Below are 27,223 nucleotides of genomic sequence, written 5' to 3' on the forward strand. Positions count from 1 at the left end.
AATACAGTATGTTGCGTTGTGTTAGTATGGTGTAAATGTGCACAAGAAAAAAAGCAAAGAACACAGTGTCCTGCCTCAATGAACATCCTTCCTTATGTTTCGCACCCCACTGGGGATTTTCGTTTATGGTGATTTATTTTTGCTCTCGCCTCCTCCTTTTGCAGAACACTGCAGGAGGTTGCTTTTGTTGTGTGTGTGTGTGTGTGTGTGTGTGTGTAGTACAGGGAAGCGGATTCTGCACTCGCTCCATCTGAGCATCAGGACAGGAAGTGGGCTCCGCAGAGGAAACTTGAACCCCTCCCAAACAAACCCCCTAACTCTCCCTCATGGTACTTTTACTTGTCTTCCGCCCTTTGTACCCCCCCATTCCATCTCTTCTCCTTCTTTAGTTTTTCTTTCCTTTTTGGCAGACATGATTCCAGTCTGCTGCAGTATTACAGCATGCGTGTTGAATTGCATTTTCCTCACTGAGAACTACAATGGGGTAACTCCATTGTTTGTCATTTTGCAGGAGAGGGATTTATTGAGGGGTATATTTGTATTTTCTTTCTTAGTCAACGCACGAAAATATTTCAATACGAATGATTTTCATTTAGTTTTTTTCAATTTCACAGCAAATGCTTTACATTTAATGTTCACATTTTCGATTCCTTCTTTTTAATAAAAAAATCTCAACTTTTCCCCAATATATTTCTATTTACATTTTCCAAGTTTCTTCAATTGTGAGTGAACAATGCAATTGACAAATTTCAGGCATATGCAGGAGTTGAGAAAACAATTTGGTGCTGAGCCAAAGTAGAATTACTGAGCCTTGGTGGAGGTCTCTGCTCTGCCAAGTAAAGAAGTGAATTGTTTTAAAAAATTTTTTTTTTTTTAGTCAAACGTTATCCAAACTGTGCTGTCATTCCCTTGGTGCTAATCTTTTTTTGCTCGCACAATGCTCAGGGTGGTGACCTCTTGCTTAGCCACACACACATTCACACACAGAAAACAGAGTAAAACAACATCTGAGCAACGGCAGTGTATTTCAACACAAAACACAAGAGCCAATAAGGCACAGAGAAAACAAACAAACAAACAAAAGCAAAAGATTTAGCGAGCCTCCATCTTGTCGTCCATCCTATTTTTCTTTCTTTTTCCCCTCACTCCAGAATTTGTCCTTGTCCTTGTTGTCTCTCAGCACGCATCCAGTGCCGTCACATATATTTACTTTTTTTTTTTTTTAAAAAGGTGTGCGAAGTGGGTTAGTTGTACATTTGCAGTGCTGCTGTTACAGAATGGAACACTTCATTTACAGTGCTGCTTACAGAGTGGAACACTTTTTTTTTGTTTTTTTTTTAAACACACACACACTGACACACAGTTTTCCACTCCTTTATACGGGAAATATGAGCAGGAACAAAAGAGCATCGGTTCAATTCAAAATGAACATAAATTACAGTCGTAACACGGTATTAATAATAACGTGGAAGTGCTCGTTAACCATTTGGAGCGGGGACCGTTTTCTTATTGGGGGCAGTACAAAAGGTATGTAGTGTTATTGTATTATTTATTGTGAACATTTGTCAGTTAAATGTTTTGTGTCCCTCTTGGATTTTTTTGGGACTTGTATGGCAGTCTGAATCAAATGCGGGAGGTATAAACTACAGTGGATATAAAAAGTCAACACATCCCTGTTCAAATGGCAGGTTTTTGTGATATAAAGAAAAATGAGACCAAGATAAATTATTTCAAAATTTCCACCATTAATGTGATCTAAAACCTGTACAAGCCAATTAAAAAAATATATTTTCGAAGGGGAAGTAAAAAGTTAGATTCCTGTCATCCCCAGTTAAAAGAGGGTGTGCACACTTCTGCAAAAACCCAGTTGTTTATTTTTACTCCCCTTATCGAAAAAAAAACAAATATTTTCTTCAATTAAGATGTACAGATTACAGATCACATTAATGGTGGAAAAAGTTTTGAAATAATTTATCTTGGTCTCATTGTTTATACTGTATCACAAAAACCTAGCATTTGAACAGGGGTGTGTAGACTTTTTATAGTCACCGTATTGCCCACATGCCATAGGTTTCCCGCCATTGCTTTAGTCCATTTGGATTTATCACCCAGGGTGATCTCATTAAAACTAAAAACCAAACAATGAACAATTTAATCTGCTTTATTCCGAGAAGTAACTATAATAACGGCACCAGGTATCCCGAAAATAGTGATTCATCTCTTCATTTCTTAGTCTTATACTTGTGCTACCACAGGCGGTCATTTGGAATAAGCAATGGACAAAACGAGCAACGCGTGGACAAAGAATATGTAAAAATAGATACAATCCTTCTGCTCGGGCTACGACTAGTATACCTCACCTAACCATAGCGTACTGAACCGAACGGTACCGCTTGGTAGAAAGATTTGCAATGCCATTTATGTGATATTCATGATATACATCCATGTACTAGTACACTCTTTGTCCTCACTAGTAAGACCATTCAGCGCACAAGTAGCATGACTGTGTCTCACTAGTAAGACTTTGGCATACTAGCAGGACAACTACATGTTAGTAGTGAGGCAAAACTACTGTAGTGCTACTCGTGAAGTGCTAGATGTTAAGCAGTAGAATTTGATGTCACTTGTAGGAACACACTACAACTAGTCAACTAGCAGGATCCGACATTAGGCTCTATGAGTCAAGTTGTGGCGGCCATGTCAGAACCAGTACTGGCCCCGCATATTCGCGATGTAATACGCTAATTTTCAATGATTATTTCATATTTATACCTTTCCCATACTCATTGAATAGTTTCACGTGACAAAATATTGACAGCTTAATTTTTTTTAAAATTGGCTTTTCCACACCTGGCAATTGAGACGGCTGCATTTCTCATGAACATTCGATACGTAAACAAGCTTTTCTCCGATTGGTCCTCGTCTTGTGGCGGCCAAGCGTTCGTAGCGCCGCGTTGGGATCCTTCGACGTTGGGTCTTAATATCATCGTGAAGCAGAATTCACCAAGCGTTGGGTTGTTGGCCAACTAATAGGGAACGTAAGCCGAGCTTCAGCTGCATATCAATGATATCGAATAAACGCTCAAAAGGCTATCCATGGAAACGTGCCTATAGAAACCCGTTTTCGATTGTTGTTTGTGAACTTCAGCTGGCCTCCCGTCATTGTTGACGACATGAGTGAATACGAGCGAGAACACAAAGGTCATCATCATCTCCTCTCCTACTACAAGTTCACTGACAGGGCACTTGTGCAACTTCATCACATAACGCTGCATATGACCACAACGGCCCAAAACCTCGGTCATGCGGAACCCCTCCCTCCTTTTCTCCCCCCTGGCCCTCCTGACTTCATTTAGTGACTGTGTTGTCATAAGTCTTTTAGACGTCCTTAAAAACCAACATATTTCAGCGCTCGTGTGGTTCAAATCATGTTCCGTAGGTAAGAAAGGGAAGAATGTGACTAATGCACACTGATGCAGTACGTGTCAGGGTGTATCAGATGGGTTGCGTAACGGCTCCACAGGTTGTGTTCGAACCACTCAGCGGGTCCACTTAACTGCTCCTCAGGTCAGTGTTAATACAGCCCAGTCCTTTCGGGCTCCCACAGACTTGTTCCACCCACCCTGAAGTCAAGAGTTAATTTTTTCTTTGTGTGTTACTGCAGCATGATGTCCTTGAGGTTCTCCTGCAGGATGGTGTCCTTGACGGCGTGGAAGACGAAGCGGATGTTTTCTGTGTCCACCGCGGTGGTGAAGTGGTGGAACAGCGGCTTGCCTCGGTTTCTCCTTTTCCGGCTGAATGCCTGCACCAGAAACGCCTGCGGGAACAAGACAACAGTGAGCGTGTGTGTTTAGACGAGATTGTGTTATTGGTGCGGGTACCGCGGCTTAGTAGAGGAAGGAGATCACGTTTATGACAGCACCACCGGTCGTTAATCGTTTGGTAACGTTATTATATGACTGTAACTCCGTCGTGAAATGAACGTTTGCGACCAGCGAGGAGAGTTAGCGTGTCGACAAGTGGTGAAATAAATACTACAGACTTGCTACCGGGGCAGATGACTAGCCAGCTAGCACGGCTAACATCCATTTCCGCTCTGACCTTACTTCGCACAGCGGAAAAGAGCAGAGAAGTACATCGTACATTCATTTTCTGAGAGCTATTTTATTTTACTGTTGTAATAAAGTTTGATTTTACTCAGAAAATGTCGATTTTATTTTCTTTGTACGTTTGCTAATGTACCTGTGAAGTACGTTCAATGGAAGAAAGGGTTACTTTCCCAAACATTTCGAAATAATGACTTGTAAAGCTGTGATACTGTGAAACCGTTGGCTCAATAAATATAGTTGAGGAAAATATATTTTCGCATAATTGTGACTAAAACAAGCAGATTTCTTGCAGTTCCAGTGGTATTTTGACTTACAAAGGCCCCAACTTCCGAGTTTTTAATGAGCTATAAGTGAGCTTTGGATATGCACAGACTGCCGCACGAGGTTAAAAAATGAAAAACGCATATTTTTCCGCCAATACCAATCAGTTGAAAATGAAGTGATCAGGCCCGATTTCCGATCCCGCGATCGGATCGGGGGTGTCGGATCGGCGTACCTGCACATCCTCCAGCCTGCGCGGGTCTCCCCTGAACTCAGGGAAGTTCTTGCGGATGTCGGCAGTCTGTATCTTGTCCACCAGCAGGTCGGTCTTGTTGAGGAAGAGGATGATCGAGACGTTGAGGAAGAGCTTGTTGTTGACGATGGTCTCAAAGATGTTCATGCTCTCCACCAGGCGGTTGGTGCGGCGGTCCTCCATCAAGACCTGGAATCAACACGCGCGCGTTTAATGTACTGTGGACCCCCGCGTCCTCCAGCACACAGGCTAACAATTAGCATCCATGTGGCGGCGTTGTCACACTCTGAACACAAAGTTTTCAGAAACACATGTAGACAGATAATAAAGCAATACTCACAGACATATATTCTTTATCCTCTGCGAAGAACAACGAATAATCCTTCTGGACCGAGAAGCCGAGAGAGGAGCTGAGCCTCCGGTACAGTGTATCTGTATGCCTGTCTTATACTGCCCCCAGGTGGCCAAGGCGTGAATACCAGAATGAGCAGCACAATGTGCATTGCAGGAGGACAAAAACTGTTTACGGTAATTCTTTTTGAATTCTATCTGCAACCCCAATTCCAATGAAGTTGGGACGTTGTGTTAAACATAAATAAAAACAGAATACAGTGTTCCCTCGCCACTTCGCTCTTCACGTTTTGCGGCTTCAGTGAAAAATATAGCCATATCGGCAGCCATATTGCGGAAAGACGCGTTGTTTCATGTTGCTGCGCGCGAGAGAAGGTTTCCCTGCATGCCAAACAAAGGGAGGAGTTGACTCAGAGGCTTTGTACATGCCTGTACTCTACAGGCACTCATACAAGGCGCGTGATTGGTTCCCGGCGCGACATCGACCAACGAGAGCACGAGTGGATTTATCCCGTGAGCTGATTGGCTGCGCATCATCGCAGCCTCACCCAGCGTCTTCCCATGTTGTGTCTCGTCAGTCTCGTCCACGCTGTTGACTGCCTCGCATACTGTATCTTAGGGTTGCGTTCGTGATAACTTTTTTTTGTTTAAGCGATAACCTTTATTGATTAGTGAAGCCCTTACAATGCCGCCTAAGCGCCGTGCCCCTGCGAAAGCTTCCTCCGGGGCGCCCAAGAGGAAGAAGAAGATGATGACCATCAGCGACAAAGTGAAACTTTGAGATATGATCTAAGCGGGCAGAAGTTATGCATCTGTGGCACGCCAGTATGGCATGAATGAATCTACTGTGCGGTACATCAAGAAAGAGGGAGCAAACATCCGCAAAACTGCTTCAATAAGGAAGCGAAACGTGTGGTAACTCCGCTTGATAAGAGACGCGGTTATGTCCTTGTACAGGGGAATTTTGAAACAAAAGAAAAAACAAAGACGAAAACTACCCGTCACCATGTTTTTGTCCAAGATAAAACCCCAGCTACACCATGAGAAGCGCCTCCAGGAGAAGAGTCTCCGAGTCAAGTGAGAGCCTCTCCTCCGCCACCAACGCAAGCCTCTTCGCCTCTCGCAGAAGGCAATGTTGATGAATGTTAATCACTGTATAAGGTTTTATAATTAAAGATTTAAGTAAATACGTGCACTGTTGTAATCTTTGTCTTAAATATGTAAAGTATAAATTTTGTTTACATATTTTAAACATCCTGGTACCCACATACACATCCACGAAAATTCCTAAGGGGTTGGGGGAGGGACGAATCCTACTTTGCGGTTTTTCACCTTTCGCGGGGGTTTCTGGTCCCCATTAACCGCGAAAAATGATGGAACACTGTACAATGATTTTCAAATCATGTTCAAGCTATATTGAATTGAATGATAGCTGGGATAGGCTCCAGCGCCCCCGCAAACCCTTGTGGGGATAAGCGGCTCAGATAATGGATGGATGGATGTTTTCTGTATTTATTTATGTTTTAACACAACGTCCTAACGTCATTGGAATTGGGGTTGTAATTATGTCATTACTATATATTTTTTTTTAATTAAAAAAAATAACCCAAATAAAAAAAACTAAACATTACAAAAAAAAATTGTCGGTCAGGGAACAGATCGTATCTTAAGGCGCCACTGTATAAGTCATTAATTAATTTTTAGAATTTAGAATTTTGAGACAAATTAAGGGAAAATATCCCGCGGCACCCCTGATGATTTCCTACCCTGCTTGGGAATCGCGGTCTATCCAGCAATCAAGCACTCAGTCATCATCATATGACCGCTTATTGGAAGACGAGCCAGCGCCGAGGCAACAGTCGAGTTTGTTCAAGGCGACCACAAAGACAGCTTTGTGCTTCCAAAACCTATGATGTCTCTTGTCCATTTTGCTGTTTTTGATAAAGACGCCATTGTCTTCCTCATAGTGGTTATGTGACCTAGTACCTGGTCGTACTCGGAAGACGACACCATGAAGAGGATGGAGGTGATTCCGTCGAAGCACTGGAACCACTTCTGCCTCTGCGACCGCTGCCCGCCCACGTCCACCATCTTGAAGGGAATCTTCTTGATGACAAAGTCATGCTCGACGATGCCCTTGGTGGCCTTGCGGGCGAACAGAATGTCTTGCCTGCTCGGGACGTAGCTCTGAGGGGAAAGACGGAAAGCGGGATTACCGAGTTTTCACAGCAGACTTTCAGTTGACGCTCAACGTGACTCACCAGCTGACCGATGCGCTCCAGGTTGTCCATGAAGTATTTGACCGACTCACTCTGGAAGCAAGAGAAGGGGGCGGGAGGGGGGGTTCAATCCATTAGAGCCACAATATGGAACTGAGTCTTTCGGTCGGGTCCGCCGTGCAATTCTACTCGGTCCGCTACTCAACTACTGTATTATAATGTCGGTGGTCCCTGGAGAGCCAAGTATTTTTTTCAAGTGGTACTTAAAAGGGTTGGAAACCACTGGTCTGGGATACTTGGTTCCGATGAAGACTCATTTGAGCAAATTCCAAGACGACACTGTCCTCGAAGGAGCCCTGTCCGTCCTAGCTCTGATAGTCAGCCCCAAAGTCACCTGCTGCAAACCAAAATGGCCAACATCGTTTTCAAAATGAAGGGTGTGGGGCCTTGGAAAATGCTTGTGTGTTATGTTATGTTAGACACCCCCACCCACTATTTTGTGGCAATCAGATGACAGTGATGGGGGCTGTATATATTTTTTCAAACATTCCAAATCCTCTGAATAAGTGGCTCTCAAACTTTTTACATCAAGTACTGCCTCAACTAATACTCGGCTCCACCATAATCACCCCCATTAAAATACAGTAGCATCGTAGGCCCGTGTGTTCATCAAAAGTGAGGCACAAATATAAGGAAATAAAATAAGTATACTTGAATATTAATTCAATTCAAATGTATTGCACATTAAAATCCAATATACCTTGTATCTAAATAAAAATTCTAAATATTACATGCAATTTTATTTTGTTTCTAAAGATTAAATACAACTGAGCTACACTAAACAAATGTACTTTACTGGTTGGAAAAACAAAGCTCAAGCAACGGTATTGCATGATGCACAGTATGAACATTTAATTCAGTGATTCCTTCACGTACCACTAGAGGGAGCCTGCGTACCACTAGTGGTATTTGTACCGCACATTGAGAACCACTGCGAAATAATATTCACATTTTGACGCCATGCTCCACCCACTCCACCCATTCATTAGATGACCTCCAGTAGGCAAAAGCATCGCAGTTTAGTGTCGCCTAGCGAGGATACCTGTTTCTGATTCCGGCTCATTTGGACTAATTCCTTAGTCCGAGTTTGTTTCAAAGTACGAATCCCAGAAATAGGCCAAAATGGCTGCTTCAAGACAAATTGGCTGACTTTTACTTTCCACCAGGATACACAATGCTCGGAAAAACGGAGTTTTTGAACAGGCCGAGGCGCCATTTACCACTTCGTCGAAAGAATGGAAAAAGCACACCGATTCCAAGGAAAAACACTAACCCACAAAGGCGCCTAACATAAAAATGAACATTTGTTCGACTGTTAAAAATCAATTGGAATGGCCCAAGATCAAGAAAATGTTTCTCCGTGTCCGCTTTAACGTAATTATCTAAAACCAATTCCCCACGGACGTTGTCACACTGATAAAAGCCCGGTCGCTTTCACGCAAACAAACGTTGAGAAGCATGTGATGTAACACGCAGCTCAAAAGCATCCATTGCGTTTAGAAGAAACTTTGAAAGTTAAAAAAAAAAAAAAAGGTTTTCTGCTACTAAATGTCTCCTCTGTGCACGCACGTACATTGTGAACTGAGATAACTGGAGTGGCCAACTCGATAAGATGTGAGCAGCCAGCACTAGCTGACCCACTTTCTTTATCCATGTTATGTTGTAATTGCATTTTGTGTACTTTCCAGCAAGATGGACAAAGAGAACGTATTGTGGCAACCAGAGCGATGAGCAGATAATGCGCATACGCATATTGAACGTGTAATACCATGTTTTGAAGTCATTTGTCACACCATTTGCTGGACTGTACATTTATAGTACAGGCAATTACCCTGTGAGACATTTCCTGCAATTCATAATTATTATTAAAGTGCAATAAATAATTATTATCATTATTACATCTCTCAAAAATGAAACTCATTGAGTAAATGCTTATTATACACATACTGTACTTATATCCTTATATCTTATATCCATTTATACAAAGGCGTATTAGGGCCATGAGATAAAAATACAGTCAATAGAGTGTTCAGGTCATAATATTACGACAATAAAGTTGTATATTTTTGAAATGTCATGATCTTGTTTGACAAAAAGTTTTTTTTTTTTTAGATTAAAGTTGTAAAAATCAATAGTTACAGTGCTTCAATGCAGAAGAAAGCCACAAAGATAAAATTTTAAGTGTCAAGTCAGCTCATCACTTTGATTGCAGCACTCATTGCTCTTAGACCTTAATTGAATTTATTATAAATAATAACAATAAAAAATGTGAATGTATTATGAAATAAATACACTGCAGTGTTCCCTCGCCACTTCGCGCTTCACGCTTTGCGGCTTCAGTGCCTTGCGGGTTTTTCCAAAATATTCATCAAAAAATAAAAATGAAAAAACACAGACATATCTGCAGCCATATTGCGGGAAGACGCGTTGTTTCATGTTGATGCGCCTGAGACAAGGTTTCCCTGCACACCAAACAAAGAGATGAGTTGACTCAGAGGCTTTGTACATGCCTGAACCTGTATCTTAGTGTTGTGTTTGCGATAACCTTTTTTGATTAATTAAGCCCTTACAATGCCGCCTAAGCACCGTGCCCCTGGGAAAGCTTCCTCCGGGGCGCCCAAGAGGAAGAAGAAGATGATGACCATCAGCGACAAAGTGAAACTTTGAGATATGATCAAAGCGGGCAGAAGTTATGCATCTGTGGCACGCCAGTATGGCATGAATGAATCTACTGTGCGGTACATCAAGAAAGAGGGAGCAAACATCCGCAAAACTGCTTCAATAAGGAAGCGAAACGTGTGGTAACGCCAAGTAATAAGAGACGGGGGTTATGTCCTTGTACAGCAAATTTTGAATTTAGTTTTTCTCCAAGATAAAACCCCAGCTACACCATGAGAAGCGCCTCCAGGAGAAGAGTCTCCGAGTCACGTGAGAGCCTCTCCTCCGCCACCAACGCAAGCCTCTTCGCCTCTCTCAGAAGGCGATGTTGATGAATGTTAATTACTGTATGAGGTTGTATAATTAAAGATTTAAGTAAATGCGTCTACCGTTGTAATCTTTGTCTCAAATAAGTAAAGTATAAATACTGTTGACATATTTTAAACATTCTGGTCCTCACATAAACACACGAGAATTTGTGGGGGGGGGGGGGGGGGGGGGGGGGGGCAAATCCTACTTTGTGGTTTTTCACCATTCGCGGGGAGTTCTGGTCCCCATTAACCACGAAAAACGAGGGAACACTGTAATGTCGTTAAATAAATTGGGAATAAACCAGCACACATGACGTCTGAATTGAAGTCATTTTAAACGTATCACGAATGTGATTCGAGGGTAGAATGATTCATCCTTGAATGACTTGCACTTTTTGCCAAGTCATCATGCTTCATGCACGAGAAGGATGAATATTACAATATTTGATGATTTTTTTCAAGCCATCATTCAATGTTTATATACCCTGCAGAGCTATGGCTAATTAAAACTTTTTTTTTTAAATCAAACTTGTGAACATGAATCATTCATCCATTTTCAACACTGCTTATCCTGGTTAGGGTCGCAAGACGCTGGAGCCTATCCCAGCTGACTTCGGGGCGAAAGGCGGACTACACCCTGAACTGGTCGCCAGTCAGTCGCAGGGCACATATAGACACGGACATAGACCATAAAATGATACAACCACAATTCCAATGAAGTTGGGACGTTCGGTTGTACATGAAACCAGAAAATAATCCGACTTTGATCACAGTATTGAAATTGAACATCTCGTTCTTCATTTCATTCTTGCAACACACACACACACACACACACACACACACACACACGCAACAGGAAACAGCTGCACGTGTATGAAATCAGTGACGAAAGACATGGGGGCGGAAGGAGGTCCGATAGAACCGGGCTACAAAGTCACTGAGTGTCTCAAACGCACGCACGCACGCATATCATAGCTCTTTTTCATCTTGCAAACTTTGCCACTTCCTGTCCTGCTGAAGGAATAGATTAGCGACGGAGCTTTTTCAAATGAATCAGTGTCAGCGGCCCGCACCAGTAAGGGGGGGAGGTGTTGCGGGCGGATGGGTCACGACCCCGTGGCCCCACCGCTGACCTGCGATGTCACGCCAATAGAAAACGCACAAAGATCCGCTAAGCAGGGGCATGGAGGGGGAGGAGGACAGAAAGAGGGGAAGGGGGGCAGAGAGGGGAATTCCCGGAGATGAAGGGATGTGCAAACACAGACGGACACACACACACACACACACACACACACACACACACACACACACACGCACACAAACTCTTCCACAGTCACTTTTCACTTCCATCAGCAATAATTGCACATCGTGATTATGGCTGTAGTGGAGACATTCAAAGCGAAATATCACCTTAATTCTAGTTGATAAGGTGAACTATGAATTTTTAATGGCATTTGCCGCAGCGTTATAGATGAAAATGAAAATATGGTGCAGTGTGTGTGTGTGTGTACGTGTGTGCTGTGGTTGAGTAGAGTCAGAGGAATGTGTCCATGGCATGTATGCACAGATTTGTGGCTTTATTGCAGCAAAGACCTGTGTGCGTGAACTGTGTGTGTGTGTAAGTGTGTGTTTGAGACTGTGTGTGCGTGTGTGTGCGACTGGGTGTGCCACTATTGTTTGACCAAGAAGCTACTTGACCTACAATGATGAAATATTAACTCACAAAATTGAATTTGGCCAACAAATGACCCCTTAAAAACCAAATGATCATATCTCCATTTTATTTCTTCTTTAACACTTCTTTTTTTTTTTCATCCTTCTTTATAAATGGAGTGATAATCTTTACCAGGCATGGGCATAATAATTGCTAAAGGGAGTATTAAGAATTGGGGCCTGTGCGCAAGAGAGGAAAAATGTAGTGCACTGTTGATTGAACATGACGTCTGTTATGGGAAGCGTTCTTCTGGCCAATAATACACTAGCATGGGAACAGGGGTTCAGATTCTCCCAATCTATTAGAAACATTTTTTTTTTTTTTTTTAACAATCGTAATTTAGCGATTCGTTTTCCCTGTGGATGAGAAGAAATGTAGTCAAATGCCTAACCCCAAAGCAAACATGATAATATTACTATAAAAACCAAATTCGCAACAATCAGCAGGTCCATTTTACCCAAACACAGACTGAATCTTAACTTTAAAGTAAGGTTATCTGCAATCATTATTTATGTCGTTAACACTGTCCTTGTGAAATTGCAGATTAGATTAGGAGGAAAGGTGAAAGTCAAATGATGTGAGACTCAAACAAGAGTTTTTAGTTAAAGATTCAAGCACCTCGTAAAGTTACTCGAATGCAATTATGACGAAATAAAGCTTTAGTTAAACTTTAAAAACACTTTTAGAGTGGGGCTCCTCACAATTCTTTCAATTTCTGGAAAATATTCAAAATTGAGTTCGGCAATTATGCTATTAGGCTAAAGTTGTTTAATGATGGACTCAACTCTAATGTAGCATATTTAGAACATTGTTAATTGTCTTTGCTTTCGTTGTAGTTCAAGTTTACAGTGAGTGATTGTCAATGTGTTTGTGTTGTTTGGGCATAAAGAAGAGTTTATACACCCGTATGTACGTCAGCGATTGGTTTATTTCAATGGCGTCAAGTTGGCATTGACGGGCACTGCACTAATATTTAGGGCTGCAATGATTAATCAAATAACTTGAATAATTCAATTACAAATAAAGCTGAAGCGCAATTTCTGCCTCGAAGGTTCGCACAGAATAATTTTTTTCGCCCACAGGAGCTAATGTTACTGCGGTGGCATTTAGAAATACGTTGGCACGACGGCGGCAAGCCAGCAGGAAAGAGTTCGGAAAAGACAGAAAATGTACAAGGTTTGTGATCAATTTACACTTAACAAGGAAGATAAAGTGCATTGTGTAGAACAATAGCATGTCTATGATCGTAAACACAAGCTAACGTATCGAGTCACTCAACACGCAGACTGGCTAACGGTTAGCCAGTTAAGACCCAGTCACCTCTCCTTCGCTGACGCCCACGTCACTCCCACAAAGCCAGGCCCCAACTTTTAAAGCCATACACGCTCAAAGTCACACATACTACTGTAGGATGTGATGATGACAGCCCCGAGTGGACAAAACCAATACCTGCACCTCGCATGTTATTGTGTTTAATAATGCAAAATATTTTATGTTCAATTACGCTACCCTCCTCATATTTGCAGCTATCCAAAATGTATCGTTTTTTTTTTTTTTTCTATCCACGTTTGGAAAAAGACTGATTGCCGTCTGACGATGCATTTTTTCTCCTGCCCATGCTGCTATGAAGCCTATCCTAACTGTGCTACTCGAACCATGCTGTGTTAATTCAGTGTATTAAAAGTCGCCGTACTGTACAGCGTGTACTCTCCACGTCTGTGAAGCTCCGTCTGAATTTTGCGTCATCGACTTTCCCACCAGCCCCACAGATTCTGTCTTCCCATGTTTGTTTAAAACTGCCTCATGTCGCCGGGACAGGATACAGTGACACCACAGCAGTAAACCATTATGTAGTGTTTGTGTGTATGAGCGTACAGTCTTTGTACATCTGTTTAAGGCTCACACACGCACACAGAGGCGCACAAACACACGCTCGCTCCAAAGACCACATCATACAGTTTTAGTCCCAGCGGGACTTTGTGTCAGTCAAAGGCGCTCTTGGAGCACGGTCGCCGTATCAAGCAGGGCGTTATCAGGGTGTGGTGAGAGGCCTGGAAGTAAACAAAATGCCGGCACTGGTTTGTTTTCCTCCCACCCACTACTTCTCTGCCTGCCCTGCCTCCTTTCCCAAGTTCCCTTCTCTCTTCCCTCCCTCTCTGCGGTGTCTGCCTGTGGCTCGGGTCCAGGCGAGCCTGGGAAAAGCTGACCGAAAAAAGCCTCCGCGGGAGAGCAGCAAGAGAAAGGCAAGGTGGAGAGAGGAGGAGGGGGAATGTAACCCTTGGCGTACACACATTATGACTTTAGAAAGCCGTTCCAGAGAGCATTGTGTATTCATTGTGCCAGGAATCCGAGGAAAAACCCAAAAAGTTGAAAGCAGGCAAAAAAACATAAACCCAGATGCCTCCTGGTCATATCTGGATCAGATAACGTGAAAAAAAATAAAATAAATCTGTAGTATTGTCACACCGACAAAGATACATTGTCTGTTAGCGAGAAATGACAGTAAACTTGTGTCCGATAATATTTGACATCCGTTAAGTTCTCTTTCTAGGACATTGTTGATTTCCATTTCCAACTACTGGCCTGACATGAGTATTAAGCAGCGTAAACACATACAGTACGGGATAATTGGCCCAATGGGAGCCCAATTCCCTGCTTTTCGATCAAAGTCAGCAAAGGCCCAATTATTGGCTGATCACACAGAAATGGAGTGAAACGCTGCATGCCAGACCAGTATTTGACAATGTCACTTTGTGAAGAATGCCAAACAGCTGCTCCGTCCCCACATTGTTTCATCCAAAAATGTAATTTGCTTGAATGTAAATGACAATAGTGTAGTTCCCGACCTGCTTTTCAATACTCCCAAAATGTTGTTGTCATGAAAAAGAAATAGCAAATCAATTTGTTATTTATTTATTTATTTTTTAAAAAAAATCTGCCTTCATTTCATGTACAGAAAGCTTCCGCCTATTTGTGGTTCGCTATTAGTGAATTCATCCATTCGCATTTGTTTATGTGCAACCTACCCCCAGCTATTTGCTGAAAAACTCAACTACCCATGTTTTTTTTGTGCTCGTTCTGAAATACCCGAAAGATTGCGCCGAAGCTCTGTCCAATAGGAAAGTAGTACAGTGGTGCCAAGGATCTTTGTTGAAGTGAAACGTCTCGCCTGAGAGGCGAGCTTTAGAGGTCTGGGAGGAGCTAAGTTTAGCCTAGATTGCTAGTAGGGCTCGGCGATAATGGTCTAAAATTCATATATTAAGTTGTAAATTATAACAGTATTCATTGCGATACAAACCTAAGAGCAAAAATGGTAATTGAAGTATTTCTGAAGGACTTATATAGTCCCTTAGTTAAGGCGCTTCACTACGTTACATTCATGTTAGCTTAGAAGTTAGCATGGCTTCTCTGTCTTCTCCTGTTCTCTCTTCTTCTCATGACTAGCTCCTCGTCCTCATTAATATGATACTTGTCAGAAGTGTAGCTTATTCGCCACCGTTGAGGCGAGGATTAGAGCGTTAGACGGGCGTTAGCTCGTGGCTGGCGGGGCCAAGTTAGCTTAGCGCCTAGCATTCCCCAGCTAGTTCCCAAGCAGCCGGGAAAGCAGAGAGGATAGGTGACTGTTAACGTTGATGCACCGTTTTATTTTTTTTTAATTAGCTAGTTTATAAAAAAAATGCCTGCGGTCCAGCGCAGCTGCAGCATACTGAGTTTATCAGCGAGGACCACTAGATAAGGCGAGACAGCGTGACATAAAGCTGTTTGCAGACAGTCTCGTGCACGTACAGTTTGCCAGGGCGAGACGGAAGTGACTTACTGTCTGACTCCAGATTGTTTTCTCACTGATAAATGTGTTGCAAGGTAGAAGGTCAAGCTTTTCAGCCCAGTGCTTTGCTTCAGTGTCACAAAAAGTCCAACTCGCGGGGAAATAAAAAGTGCAACAGCAGCTAAAACAGGCGGCTGGCGGAGCTGAGAGAACAATACTGTCTGTGATCCTTCCATGAAACTCAACCATTTGGTGCCATTAAGCATCTGTCTGGTCCATCAGAGAGGATTTGTTGGCACTGACTTGGTTACTCACTGAACAAAGTGCTTCTCCAGCTATTCTACAACTCTACTTTTTTTCCCCAAGAAAACATAAAACGGCACTTTTAGGAGTCTCCTTTTCTTTCTTCTCAGACATGAGAGGGTGGGAGAGAAATGACTGACTGGAAAAAAAACACAAAAAAAACAGACGGACATAACTCTTAAGTAGACTCTTTATTCTCTTTCGGACAATTGTATGCTTCCATCTTTTTGGGGGAGAGTTTGGGGGAGACCCTTTTCTGTTCCAGCAAAACTCAAAGCCCGGTGCACAAAGACATGCTTGGATTAGTTTGATCAATGGTGTGAAATTGATCGCTGATTAATTGCATTTTGGAGCTGGTTGTCTGCAAACCACAGAGGTGTTTTTACAACCCCAATTCCAATGAACTTGGGACGTTGTGTTAAACATAAATAAAAACAGAATACAATGACTTGCAAATCGTGTTTAACATGTATTTAATAAAATACACTACAAAGACAAGATATTTAATGTTCAAACTGGTAAACTTTATTTTTTTTTTAGCAAATAATCATTGACTTGGAATTTTATGGCTGCAACCCGTTCCCAAAAAGCTGGGACAGGTGGCAAAAAAGACTGAGAAAGTTGAGGAATGCTCATCAAACACCTGTTTGGAACATCCCTCAGGTGAACAGGCTAATTGGGAACAGGTGGGTGCCATGATTGGGTATAAAAGGAGCTTCCCTGAATTGCTCAGTCATTCACAAGCAAAGACGGGTCGAGGTTCACCTCTTTGTGAACAAGTGCGTGAGAAAATAGTCCAACAATTGCAAGGAATTTAGGGATTTCATCATCTACGGTCCATACTATCATCAAAAGGTTCAGACAATGTGGAAAAATCACTGCATGTAAGCGGCAAGGCCGAAAACCAACACTGAATGCCCGTGACCTTCGATCCCTCAGGCGGCACTGCATCAAAAACCGACATCAATGTGTAAAGGATATCACCACATGGGCTCAGGAACACTTCAGAAAACCAATGTCAGTCAATACAGTTTTGCGCTACATCCGTAATTGCAACTTGAAACTCCACTATGCAAAGCAAAAGCCATTTATCAACAACACCCAGAAACTTCTCTGGGCACAAGCTCATCTAAGATGGACTGATGCAAAGTGGAAAAGTGTCAGTTCAAATTGTTTTTTGGAAATTGTGGATGTCGTGTTCTCCGGGCCAAAGAGGAAAAGAACCATCCGGACTGTTATGGACGCAAAGTTCAAAAGCCAGCATCTGTGATGGTACTCCGCGTCTTCGTCGCGTATGAATCCAAAAGCTAGTTTATTTTTAGCCTTGTCACGTGTCTTGTTGCGCAGTACTTTAACTATCTGACGGCCAATAAAGTTTTTTCAATCTTAAACACGTCGTCGGTGTGAGACTATTTTTTTGTTTGTCCCGGACAAACAACAGAGTTAACAAAGTTATTTGCAGTCTGTGCACAACTGAAGTACGTCGTAGGGAACGTCATCTAAATGCTTCAACAAATTTGATCGAGCAGCTGAAGAATGTACACGAGGACCACTCGTAAGTTGGTGCACTCGTAAGTCAAGGTAATACTGTATGTTGAAGTGATGCACGTTTTTGTAATGTTTTTGTATATTGGGGAGGAGCTAAGTTTAGCCTGGGTTGTTAGTCTTCACTGCACGTGCATGTACATGTGCACTTCCTGGGCTTTCTTTTCTTTTTTGTATTAAATCATCTGCAAGCCATTTGCAGTCATTTTAAGGGTAATGATTTAAGATGATCTTAAAGTGTTTTGGGATGGTAGTTTGGGTATATTTACAATTTTAACTATTCGTATATGCAATTATAAACAAACAACAAGGGGAGCGTCTACAATTCGCAGCAGCGCTTGGTTCCTATCCCTCGCAAATAGAGGCGGTTCACTCTTTCGCAGCACGAATGATCGTGTTAGACAAGAACTAAATGAGCAGCACCCTGCGTTGTTCACAGACAGCTGACCGTTGCGCTACTCACCAGCTGGAACTCGGAGCGCCTCCCGTAGGCCTGCTGGATGCTGGCGTCGGCCCACAACGCGCTCAGTGCCATCACGTACAGCTGGAACTCGCCGGGCTCTACACCCACGGCTCCTGCCCGTCCCTCCCACGACATGACTAGCATGCCTTGCTTTTCGTTCTCGCAGCTCTGCCAGCTGATGCCAAGCTTGTCACGGGCATCCACCAGCACGCGCATGCCCTGCGGAGACACAGAAGAGACACAATCAGCGTTTGGTGAAACAACAAATAGTACTGTGTTTTTATCTCTCAAAAGTATTTTCTGTCAAATGGCTGTCTGTTGTCGTACTGGAGCGGCTCCAACTACCGGAGTCAAATTCCTTCTGTGTTTTTGACATACTTGGCAAATAAACAGGATTCCGAGAAAAGAGAAGAGGTGGCAAAAGTCCCCACACTCTGTATTTTAGTAGCAGTACAGATATTTGTGTAAAAAAAAGGTAAAAGTAACGACTGATTCAACAACTGTACTTACTGTAAGTAAAAAAGTCCAAAAGTAAAAAGTCATTATTACTGCCAATTATATACAATACCCATATTTATACATGCGCAGTATACTTTTTTAAATTGTATTTTTCTCTTTGTTTTAAATGTTTTTAAGCAGTTTTTTTTTTTTTTTCTGTTTTTTTAAAAATGCATTTAATCACTTAAAGCACACTCCGTTACAATGTGTATGAAATGTGCTATATAAATACATTTGCTTTGCTTTGCTTAAAAGTCACGTGTCCCCACCCCCCCTAACAAGCACTAGCTAGCGTTGGCTCGACTTTTATGCTATCAAAACACCGTCCATCTTCCTAAAGCTTCATGTTGTAAACTGTGAAACAAAAATGCTAACAGCTAATGATAAAACTGAAAAAATACACCTTACTTGAATGTTTTGTTTTTTTTCCTGATTAGATAGAAATTTTAAACCCAATAAGCATGTAGTTTTTAGGCTTACACAAGACAATATATTTGCCACAACTCGTTCTTTTAGCCGACACCAGCAAACAATTATTTTACATAATGCCATGGATGGGCAATAGCCTGCTTCTCCGATTTTATTGCTGTCGTCATTAATGTGCCCTGGTTCATGTTCCCCCATGTCTCGGCTGTCCCTGTTTCTTTTTTTCAATTAATAAGACACCAAGATCGAAATCAATTAGAGCTCTTAACTGTTGTTGACTTTACCTCTCTCTATTTATGTTGTTTTTGCATCAGGGCTGAACAATTCATCGAATTTTAATCGTGATCGCGATTTTGGCTGCCACGATTAAATTAGCCTGATCGTCGGCAGGAGTAAATAGAGAGGGAAATCACAACTGTCGAAACTGTCAGTTTGTGACTGAACACGACTGACCAATGGTCAAGCAGAACAACGGCGTTCTTGACAATTACCCACTATATTGACGACGGGGATTTTCAAATGAAAAGTCGATGCTGGCAGTCTAATGTATTGCCTTCTATACATTAACTATTTCATTCCATTAAGTTGCAATTCATGATTGCACTTTGTAATTGCACATTTATTCAGTTAGCCCTTGGTAAAGTAGAATTTTTTTGGGTGGTACATGTATTTTTATTATTATTATCTACAGTATCATTTATTCTTATTCAAATATTATTTTTGTTACATATTGTTTGTTCAAAAGTAGTGCAATTAAAATAACGATTTTTTTCCATAACGAGGAATAATCGTGATTTATAATTGTGATTACTATATTGATCAAAATAATCGTGATTATTATTTTGGCCCTAATTGTGCAGCCCTACATCAGGGTTAAAAAAAAAAAAAAAAAAAAAAAAAAGTTACTATCTTTTTTTGACAAAGTAAGCAGTAGAAAGTACAAATATTGTTTTTTAAATGTAGGGAGTGAAAGTAAAATGTCAAAAAAAAGTAAAAAAGTCATGCAAATGTTGCCTTCAGGGGAACACTTCTGAGTGGACCTTTTACTTGGAAAGATGGAGGAATCCAAACAGTGAGGCATTCATGTAGCCTTCTGAGGGCTTTTTTTGTGTGGGAGGTCTCCTCAAACAAACCGACACAAACCCTTGGTGTGCTTGTCTTATCATTAAAAAGAAACCTTTAATGAAATTTATTTGTATGCTATGCTGCCTTGTAATCAAAATAACAGTGTTATGGCTTGTTGCCACAGCGACATCAACTCAGTCATCAACTTTTCTGGTCTATAATACTGGTGGATCAGCCAAGAGAGACCTCTTCATGTTACTGTTGATACTTATGTGCATGCAATGATCAGACAATGTTTATTTCAAGCTATGATGAGTTTTGTTCGCAGTTAGTTAGCACATACATTAATTTCACGTCTGAGCATGTATTTCCCACTTTACTAAATATATATAGTCTCCACTCTCCATTTGTAGTTGTCTTTCAAGTAAATTACACTTGAGCCCTACAGCAAAAGAACACCCATTTATTATTGTTCCTAACTACTACTTTAAAGTATTTCATCTGTAGGACGACTCAATATAGTAAGTATAGTAATATAGTAATCGGAGCCGACCCAAACGTACATTGTGAGCACTCAAACTGTCAACTTTGACATTCCATTGTTGGTAATTTACTCATATATAGGCCATGATCCATCTGTTTTATACCACTAATCTAGGGGAGCATGGTATATGCGGTAGATTGTATAAATTTGTTCTTGGTCTTTAAAAAACAAAGACCAAGTCAGAAACCTTGATGTTCTGATACATTCCGACCTGACTGTCACCAGTCATATCAAATCAAATACTAAAACTGCCTTCTACCATCTGAAGAACATACCCAGATTGACGGCTTGCATGTGTCAGCCAGACCAGGAGAGTTTCAGCCATGCTTTTATCTCAAGTAGACTTGACTATTGTAATGGTCTTCTGCCTGGACTCCACAAAAAGAGCATTAAACAGCTGCAGCTCATTCAGAATACTGCAGCTCGGGTTCTGACCAGAACAAAGAGGTCAGATCATATTACTCCAATTCTAAAGTCTTTACACTGGCTTCCAGTCAGCTTTAGAATAGATTTTAAAGTTCTGCTACTGGTCATGGTTCCCCATGCTTTTTAGAGCATTTCCACTTTTAAATGATATTTCTTGCACGGTACGCTGTTTTAATTGTATTAAAACAGCGTACCGTACCGTTCTTTTTTCCCCTCTTTGTTTTAAATGTTTGGAAGCTGTTTTTTTTCTTTGTTTTTAAAAGCTTTGAATCATATAAAGCATGTAAAGCCTTGTGTATGAAATGCGCTATATAAATACATTTGCTTTGCTTTGCTTTGGCAATTTGAACTCTTAGCAACCAATTGTGATCACGCTAGGCTAACTGAGCTAACTTCCTCCGCACCGGCTACAATGTGCGGCTGGCAAGCTAACGTGGCTAAACACGGCGCAGATCGGCTCCTCTAAGTCATTAATCCTTGGAGCCACGATGTTGAATAAACTAGACTTATGACAAGTATCGTTATCACTAAAGGAGGACGAGGAGTAGCTAAGCATGTGAGACATAAGATGGGGAAGCCATGCTAAGCACAAAGCTAATGTGAAATAGTAGCAAAACACCAGAAATTGTGCTTAGATGGTACATGGCACTTTTAACAGAAGTCTGGAAGAAGAACCGTGTTACACCGGAGAGTAATCGCAACCATAAAACAGTAAATTAGCGGCATGCATGTTTTTCGTATGTAGGAGGAAGCTGGAGTACTTCTAGTAAACCAATGCAAGCCCAGGGAGAACATGCAAACTCCACACAGGATTCAAACCCAGGACACGCTAACCACATGCCCGACACCGTGCCGTCATATTTGTAGAGTGTGAATTTAAATACAGCATGTTCAATTTAAGGGGTGTTTCAAAGGTCATACTGCAAGTTTAATTAAGTCTTAGTCACGCATACGCAACGGAGCCAGTTGAAATTGACTTCTGCAACTGTCTACTGTCAAATTGATCTGCTGATTCATGAATTCCATGAATCATGGCGTTTTACCAGCCTGAAACATGACCTAGAAGGGGAAAAACAAAGACCTATTTCCGATTTACTCCCAAGAAATAGTTTCTTGTGCGTGTGTTGGCAATCTGACTGCGATGGCCCTCGGTGACCTCGGCAGTGACGGCCAAAACCCTAAACAAACACAGACGCCCCGCAGCTGAACTGGTGTTTACCACAAAGACGGCCGTGTCTAACACTTTGTATGACACACAGCAGGCAGTAACAGTGACAAATACATAAAAAAAATATAACCATGAGTGAACTCTGACTCACATCCCCTTGTTCACCATGGAATGAAACTTGCGGATGTGGCGCATAGCGTTTCTGCAATGATTTGCTTTACTTCTCCATGTTGTCATTTGTTCTTTGACAATAATTATTTGGTTTGTGGTTTTCAAAGCCGCTGGTGCCAAAACATCAAAATACAAAGCAACAGATTCCAGTTAATTGGAATCTCAAGTCATAGAACGGACCTAGCTTGTGTAAATGTTGCTTATTTTATTGAATGCTTTTCATGGCAGGAGGAAGAGCAGCTTGTCAGCCTCGCTGTGCGAATTATTATTGTTATTTTTTTGAATGCGTCTCTTTTTTGTTTGTATTCACCTCTTTCCAGAGATGGGGGGCCTGTATTTGGTTTGGATGTGTCTCTGTTTTCTATCTCTGACAGCAAAGAGGTATTCTACTGGCTCATAATCTCCCATTTTGACCAGATAACATTCGAAAAATCGACTTCAGCATCAGGTTTCCTCTTGCCAAACATACGCTGTAAAGATATTCTTTACACTAGAGGTTGCCAAACATCTTAACAGTGAATCCATCATTTTGCTAGTTTATGGCAGCTTTGGTCAACTGAAACGTAAAGGTTTATCCTATGTGTAAACTAAGGATAACCATTTGATCCAATTGATGACATTTTATTTTCAAATGAAATCGAGAGGTTGAAGTCTATCCCGCCTAATTACCAAGAGGTTATTTTTCACTCGTCTAGACATAGGTCAACAAATTTCAGCTCTGACAATAGCTGTGAAAAGTGGGCAGGATGTCTGTTGGAAAGGAAACAACAATTGTCATGCAACGCCATGTCCACAACAGCAGAACTGAAAGTTGAAAGAGTCGATTCCGAGGCTAGCCGGATGACTAGATTTGGAGCTTGAGATCGAGCCACCAAGGAAAAAGCGAAACTGTACTGTATTACCTCGAAGGTACAAAAGGTCCCCCTCTAGCCCGTAGACAGGTAGCGCTCCCTATTTGTTGCAAAGCTAGCTATAAGAAACAACCATCCTGTCAGAAAATACAATCTCGACCGTTTTAGGACCACCGTGATTTTCGCTTGAGCTGTTCCGAACAAGTCAGTGAGTGTAACTTCAGATTACAACGCTATAAAGTTCAAATTGAGACCGGCTGAAATTACCTTTAGTCATCACATCTGTCTGACCATTCGAACCTATGCATAATATAAATGTAAAAAGGAAACGATCACCATCGCTGACATTGTACAGGGAGACTTAAGTAGGTGGATGCATGTTCTAATTCAGAAATTATGATTGATGACTATTACTATGACTATGTCCACTCCCCCCCCCCCCTGAAATTTAGTAGCATCCAAGATCAACCCCAACTCTTCCCCCCAAACGCCACATATGTAGCCCCTTTCACCCTGCCTTCATAGCAAATTAGCGCATCGGCGGCGTAACGGTCAAGCTGGAATTTATTAGCCTGTCCCTTTTGGACAGAACTCGATGAAGTGGCACATTTCTGTGTCAGTAGTGCTCGTTCACCCAGCGTTGCGCATTCGGATGATAACATGCATGACAACGCCAGCAACCGGGACAGTGACAATTGCTTTCAACACAAAGGCGTGGCCAACTAGTGAGTCTTGGGTGTTAAATTAAAAAAAAATAAAATAAATGGTCACAACTTCCCGCTATCCTGTTATACACATAATGCTACAATGCTCACCTCTCATACTGCGTCAGAAGTCAGTACATTTACGGGTCGACTTCAAAAGCCCCCCCATCCTGCCTTTCACGCGAAACAGCGAGCCAAGAAAAAGCTGAAAAAAAAAAAAAAGCCTTGCAAAAGGGGTTACTGTCTTGCTTGTGTTTCCATAATCGTCACTTGGAAGTGATGAGTCTCTGAATGACCCAATCAACAGACTGCAGTGTGTTTAACTCTGATTTTTAAGTACCGAATAACTGCGACAATGGCCTTCGGTTTACGACAGTCCCAACATACGATGTTTTGACTTACAAAGTTTTTCATTTGATGGTTTCATACTGTACTTACAGCCTAGAAATTTATTTCAAACAAATCTTTAATTGACTTCACTACTATGTTAGCATACGTTAGTGGTAGACTCGTGTACTGACCTAGGAACGGACCTCCGTTGTACAACCCCAATTCCAATGAAGTTGGGACGTTGTGTTAAACATAAATAAAAACAGAATACAATGATCTGCAAGAGAGAGAGTTCAGAGAATCTGGAGAAATCACTGCATGTAAGCGGCAAGGCCGAAAACCAACATTGAATGCCCGTGACCTTCGATCCCTCAGGCGGCACTGCATCAAAAACCGACATCAATGTGTAAAGGACATCACCACATGGGCTCAGGAACACTTCAGAAAACTAATGTCAGTAAATACAGTTCTGCGCTACATCCGTAAGTGCAACTTGAAACTCTACTATGCAAAGCAAAAGCCATTTATCAACAACACCCAGAAACTTCTCTGGGCCCAAGCTCATCTAAGATGGACTGATGTAAAGTGTAAAAGTGTCAGTTCAAATTGTTTTTGGAAATTGTGGACGTCGTGTCCTCCGGACCAAAGAGGAAAAGAACCACCCGGACTGTTATGGACGCAAAGTTCAAAAGTCAGCATCTGTGATGGTATGGGGCTATGTTAGTGCCAATGGCATGGGTAATTTGCACATCTGTGAGGGCACCGATCCATTTTCTGAGCCGCTTATCCTCACTAGGGTCGCGGGAGTGCTGGAGCCTATCCCAGCTATCACCCTGAACTGGTTGCCAGCCAATCGCAGGGCACAAATAAACAAACAACCATTCACACTCACTGGGAATTTAGAGTCTTCGATCAACCTATCACACATGTTTTTGGGAGGAAACCGGAGTGTCCGGAGAAAACCCACGCAGGCACGGGGAGAAGATGCAAACTCCGCACAGGCGGGGCCGGGGATTGAACCCCGGTCCTCAGAACTGTGAGGTAGACACTCTAACCAGTCGACCAACGTGCCGCCTTGTGAAGGCACCATTAATGCTGAAAGATACATAAAGGTTTTGGAGAAACATGGTGCCATCCAAGCAACGTTCTTTTCATGTCCGCCCCTGCTTATTTCAGCAAGACAATGCCAAACCACATTCTGGACGTGTTACAACAGCGTGGCTTTGTAGTAAAAGAGTGCGGGTACTAGACTGGCCTGCCTGCAGTCCAGACCTGTCTCTCATTGAAAATGTGTGGCGCATTATGAAGAGTAAAATACGACCCTGAAGCTGTACATCAAGCAAGAATGGGAAAGAATTCCACCTACAAAGCTTCAATAATTAGTGTCCTCAGTTCCCAAACGTTTATTGACTGCTGTTAAAAGAAAAGGTTATGTAACAAAGTGGTAAACATGACCCTTTCTCAGCTTTTTGGAACGTGTTGCAGCCATACAATTCTAGGTTAATGATTATTTGCTCAAAACAATAAAGTTTATCAGTTTGAACATTCAATACCTTGTCCTTGTAGTGTATTCAATTAAATATAGGTTGAACATGATTTGCAAATCATTTTATTCGGTTTTTATTTATGTTTAACACAACGTCCCAACTTCATTGCAATTGGGGTTGTCAACCGAGGACCCCCTGTACTAAAGTGATCAAAAACTGCTTAGTGGAAAGAGTATTGCAGATATTCCTCAGGTGTATTTGTCTGCTGATTTCATGGGGATTGTCTTGGGAGAATTGTGGCACTAGTTAGGGTGGAATTGTACTGGTTTGCTGGTCGAGCTGGAACCTCTTATTATCCCAGTGTGGGCTAAGCGGATGTTCTCATCCCTCAGGAATAGTCTGCTATTGTTAAACTGGTAAAGGAGGCCCGGCTATCCTGCAAACAATGGGACATTTACACACATGGGTACACACACACACACATGAGGATACAAATATGTACTGCGTCAACAAACCTTAAGGTCAATATTAGGACTGGCACAATTACTCTAATGGACTTATTGACAATGTTATAAACAATTTGAAATACACTAATTGCATAAATAAATGTTTCTATGAAGCTTTTCTGAAATCCACCTTGTTCTCACATGTGCATTTTGGAAATCAAATGAGTTGATTTTGTGAGTGCCACATATTGACTTGCATAATAGCAGTTAATAATCGATGACGTTCGCCCTGAAGTTCATTTCAATTCCTGTGTTTTACCTTAAGTATATTTTCATAAATAGTGTCCCTGAAGTCCAGAAGTGCTTTCTTGTCGAACTCTTGTCCGTTAATGATGCGCATCTGCTTGAGAAAAGTCGACTTGCCGCTCTCGCCGGCCCCGAGCAGCAGGATCTTCACCAGCCGCCTCACGGCTCGCCTCTCCCGGGCTAGCATGGCGTCGATCTCCCGGCTCCTCCGACGAGCCTCCCGTTCCTGCGCGGCGTCCCTGGCCCGGCCGCTCTCCTTGCCGCCGCCCGCGTCCCGACTCGCCTCGGCCGGCAGCAGGCAGCGGCTCAGGGTGCGGACCACTCCCGACATAGTTTGCTTTACCAGACCCTCAGCGGACAAATGTTCATCATAGGCCCCCCCCCCCCAGGGTCCACTTGTTAGGCCTACATTTAATTTACACCGTCTTTTTTTCCCCTTTCTTTTTGTGATAAACGACTAATTTCAACACTCAAAGCGAGCGGGGAACGTCGGATGCGCCATGTAAACTTACAAAAAAAAAAAAAAAAAATCGCAACGCGCTCTCAAATGAAGTTTAAATCTCGACAAAATGTTCAGTTAAATCCACTTCGTGCCCACAAGGAGTCCAAAAAATAAAAATTAAAAAAATCAGGTCGTGTAAAAACACTTTTGTGGCGTCCAATAAAACAAGGCGAGAGCGTTTCCAAACTTTCCCAAGCGAGCACAGCAAGCAAACCGTCAGCTGTGGTGAACTTGGGCAGCCGCCGGGAGGGGGCGACGTCTCGGGGGGCAAGGGGGCGGCGGTGGG

At 42.2% G+C, this 27,223-nt stretch overlaps 1 protein-coding gene across 1 annotated transcript; it reads right to left on the reverse strand.

The window, feature by feature from the left end:
- Positions 1-1,006: 1,006 nt before the first annotated feature.
- On the reverse strand, positions 1,007-27,165 carry gna12a (guanine nucleotide binding protein (G protein) alpha 12a). Its single transcript, XM_061678550.1, has 6 exons — positions 26,449-27,165; positions 18,014-18,232; positions 7,236-7,286; positions 6,961-7,161; positions 4,606-4,812; positions 1,007-3,817 (listed from the first exon to the last, which is right to left on the reverse strand). Exons 1-6 carry the CDS (start codon positions 26,764-26,766, stop codon positions 3,656-3,658), a joined length of 1,158 nt encoding a protein of 385 aa, XP_061534534.1. The 5' UTR covers positions 26,767-27,165; the 3' UTR covers positions 1,007-3,655.
- Between the last annotated feature and the right edge of the window lie 58 nt (positions 27,166-27,223).

The sequence above is a fragment of the Phycodurus eques genome, chromosome 6 (genome assembly GCF_024500275.1).
Source record: "Phycodurus eques isolate BA_2022a chromosome 6, UOR_Pequ_1.1, whole genome shotgun sequence".
In the NCBI taxonomy this organism is placed as follows: domain Eukaryota; kingdom Metazoa; phylum Chordata; class Actinopteri; order Syngnathiformes; family Syngnathidae; genus Phycodurus; species Phycodurus eques.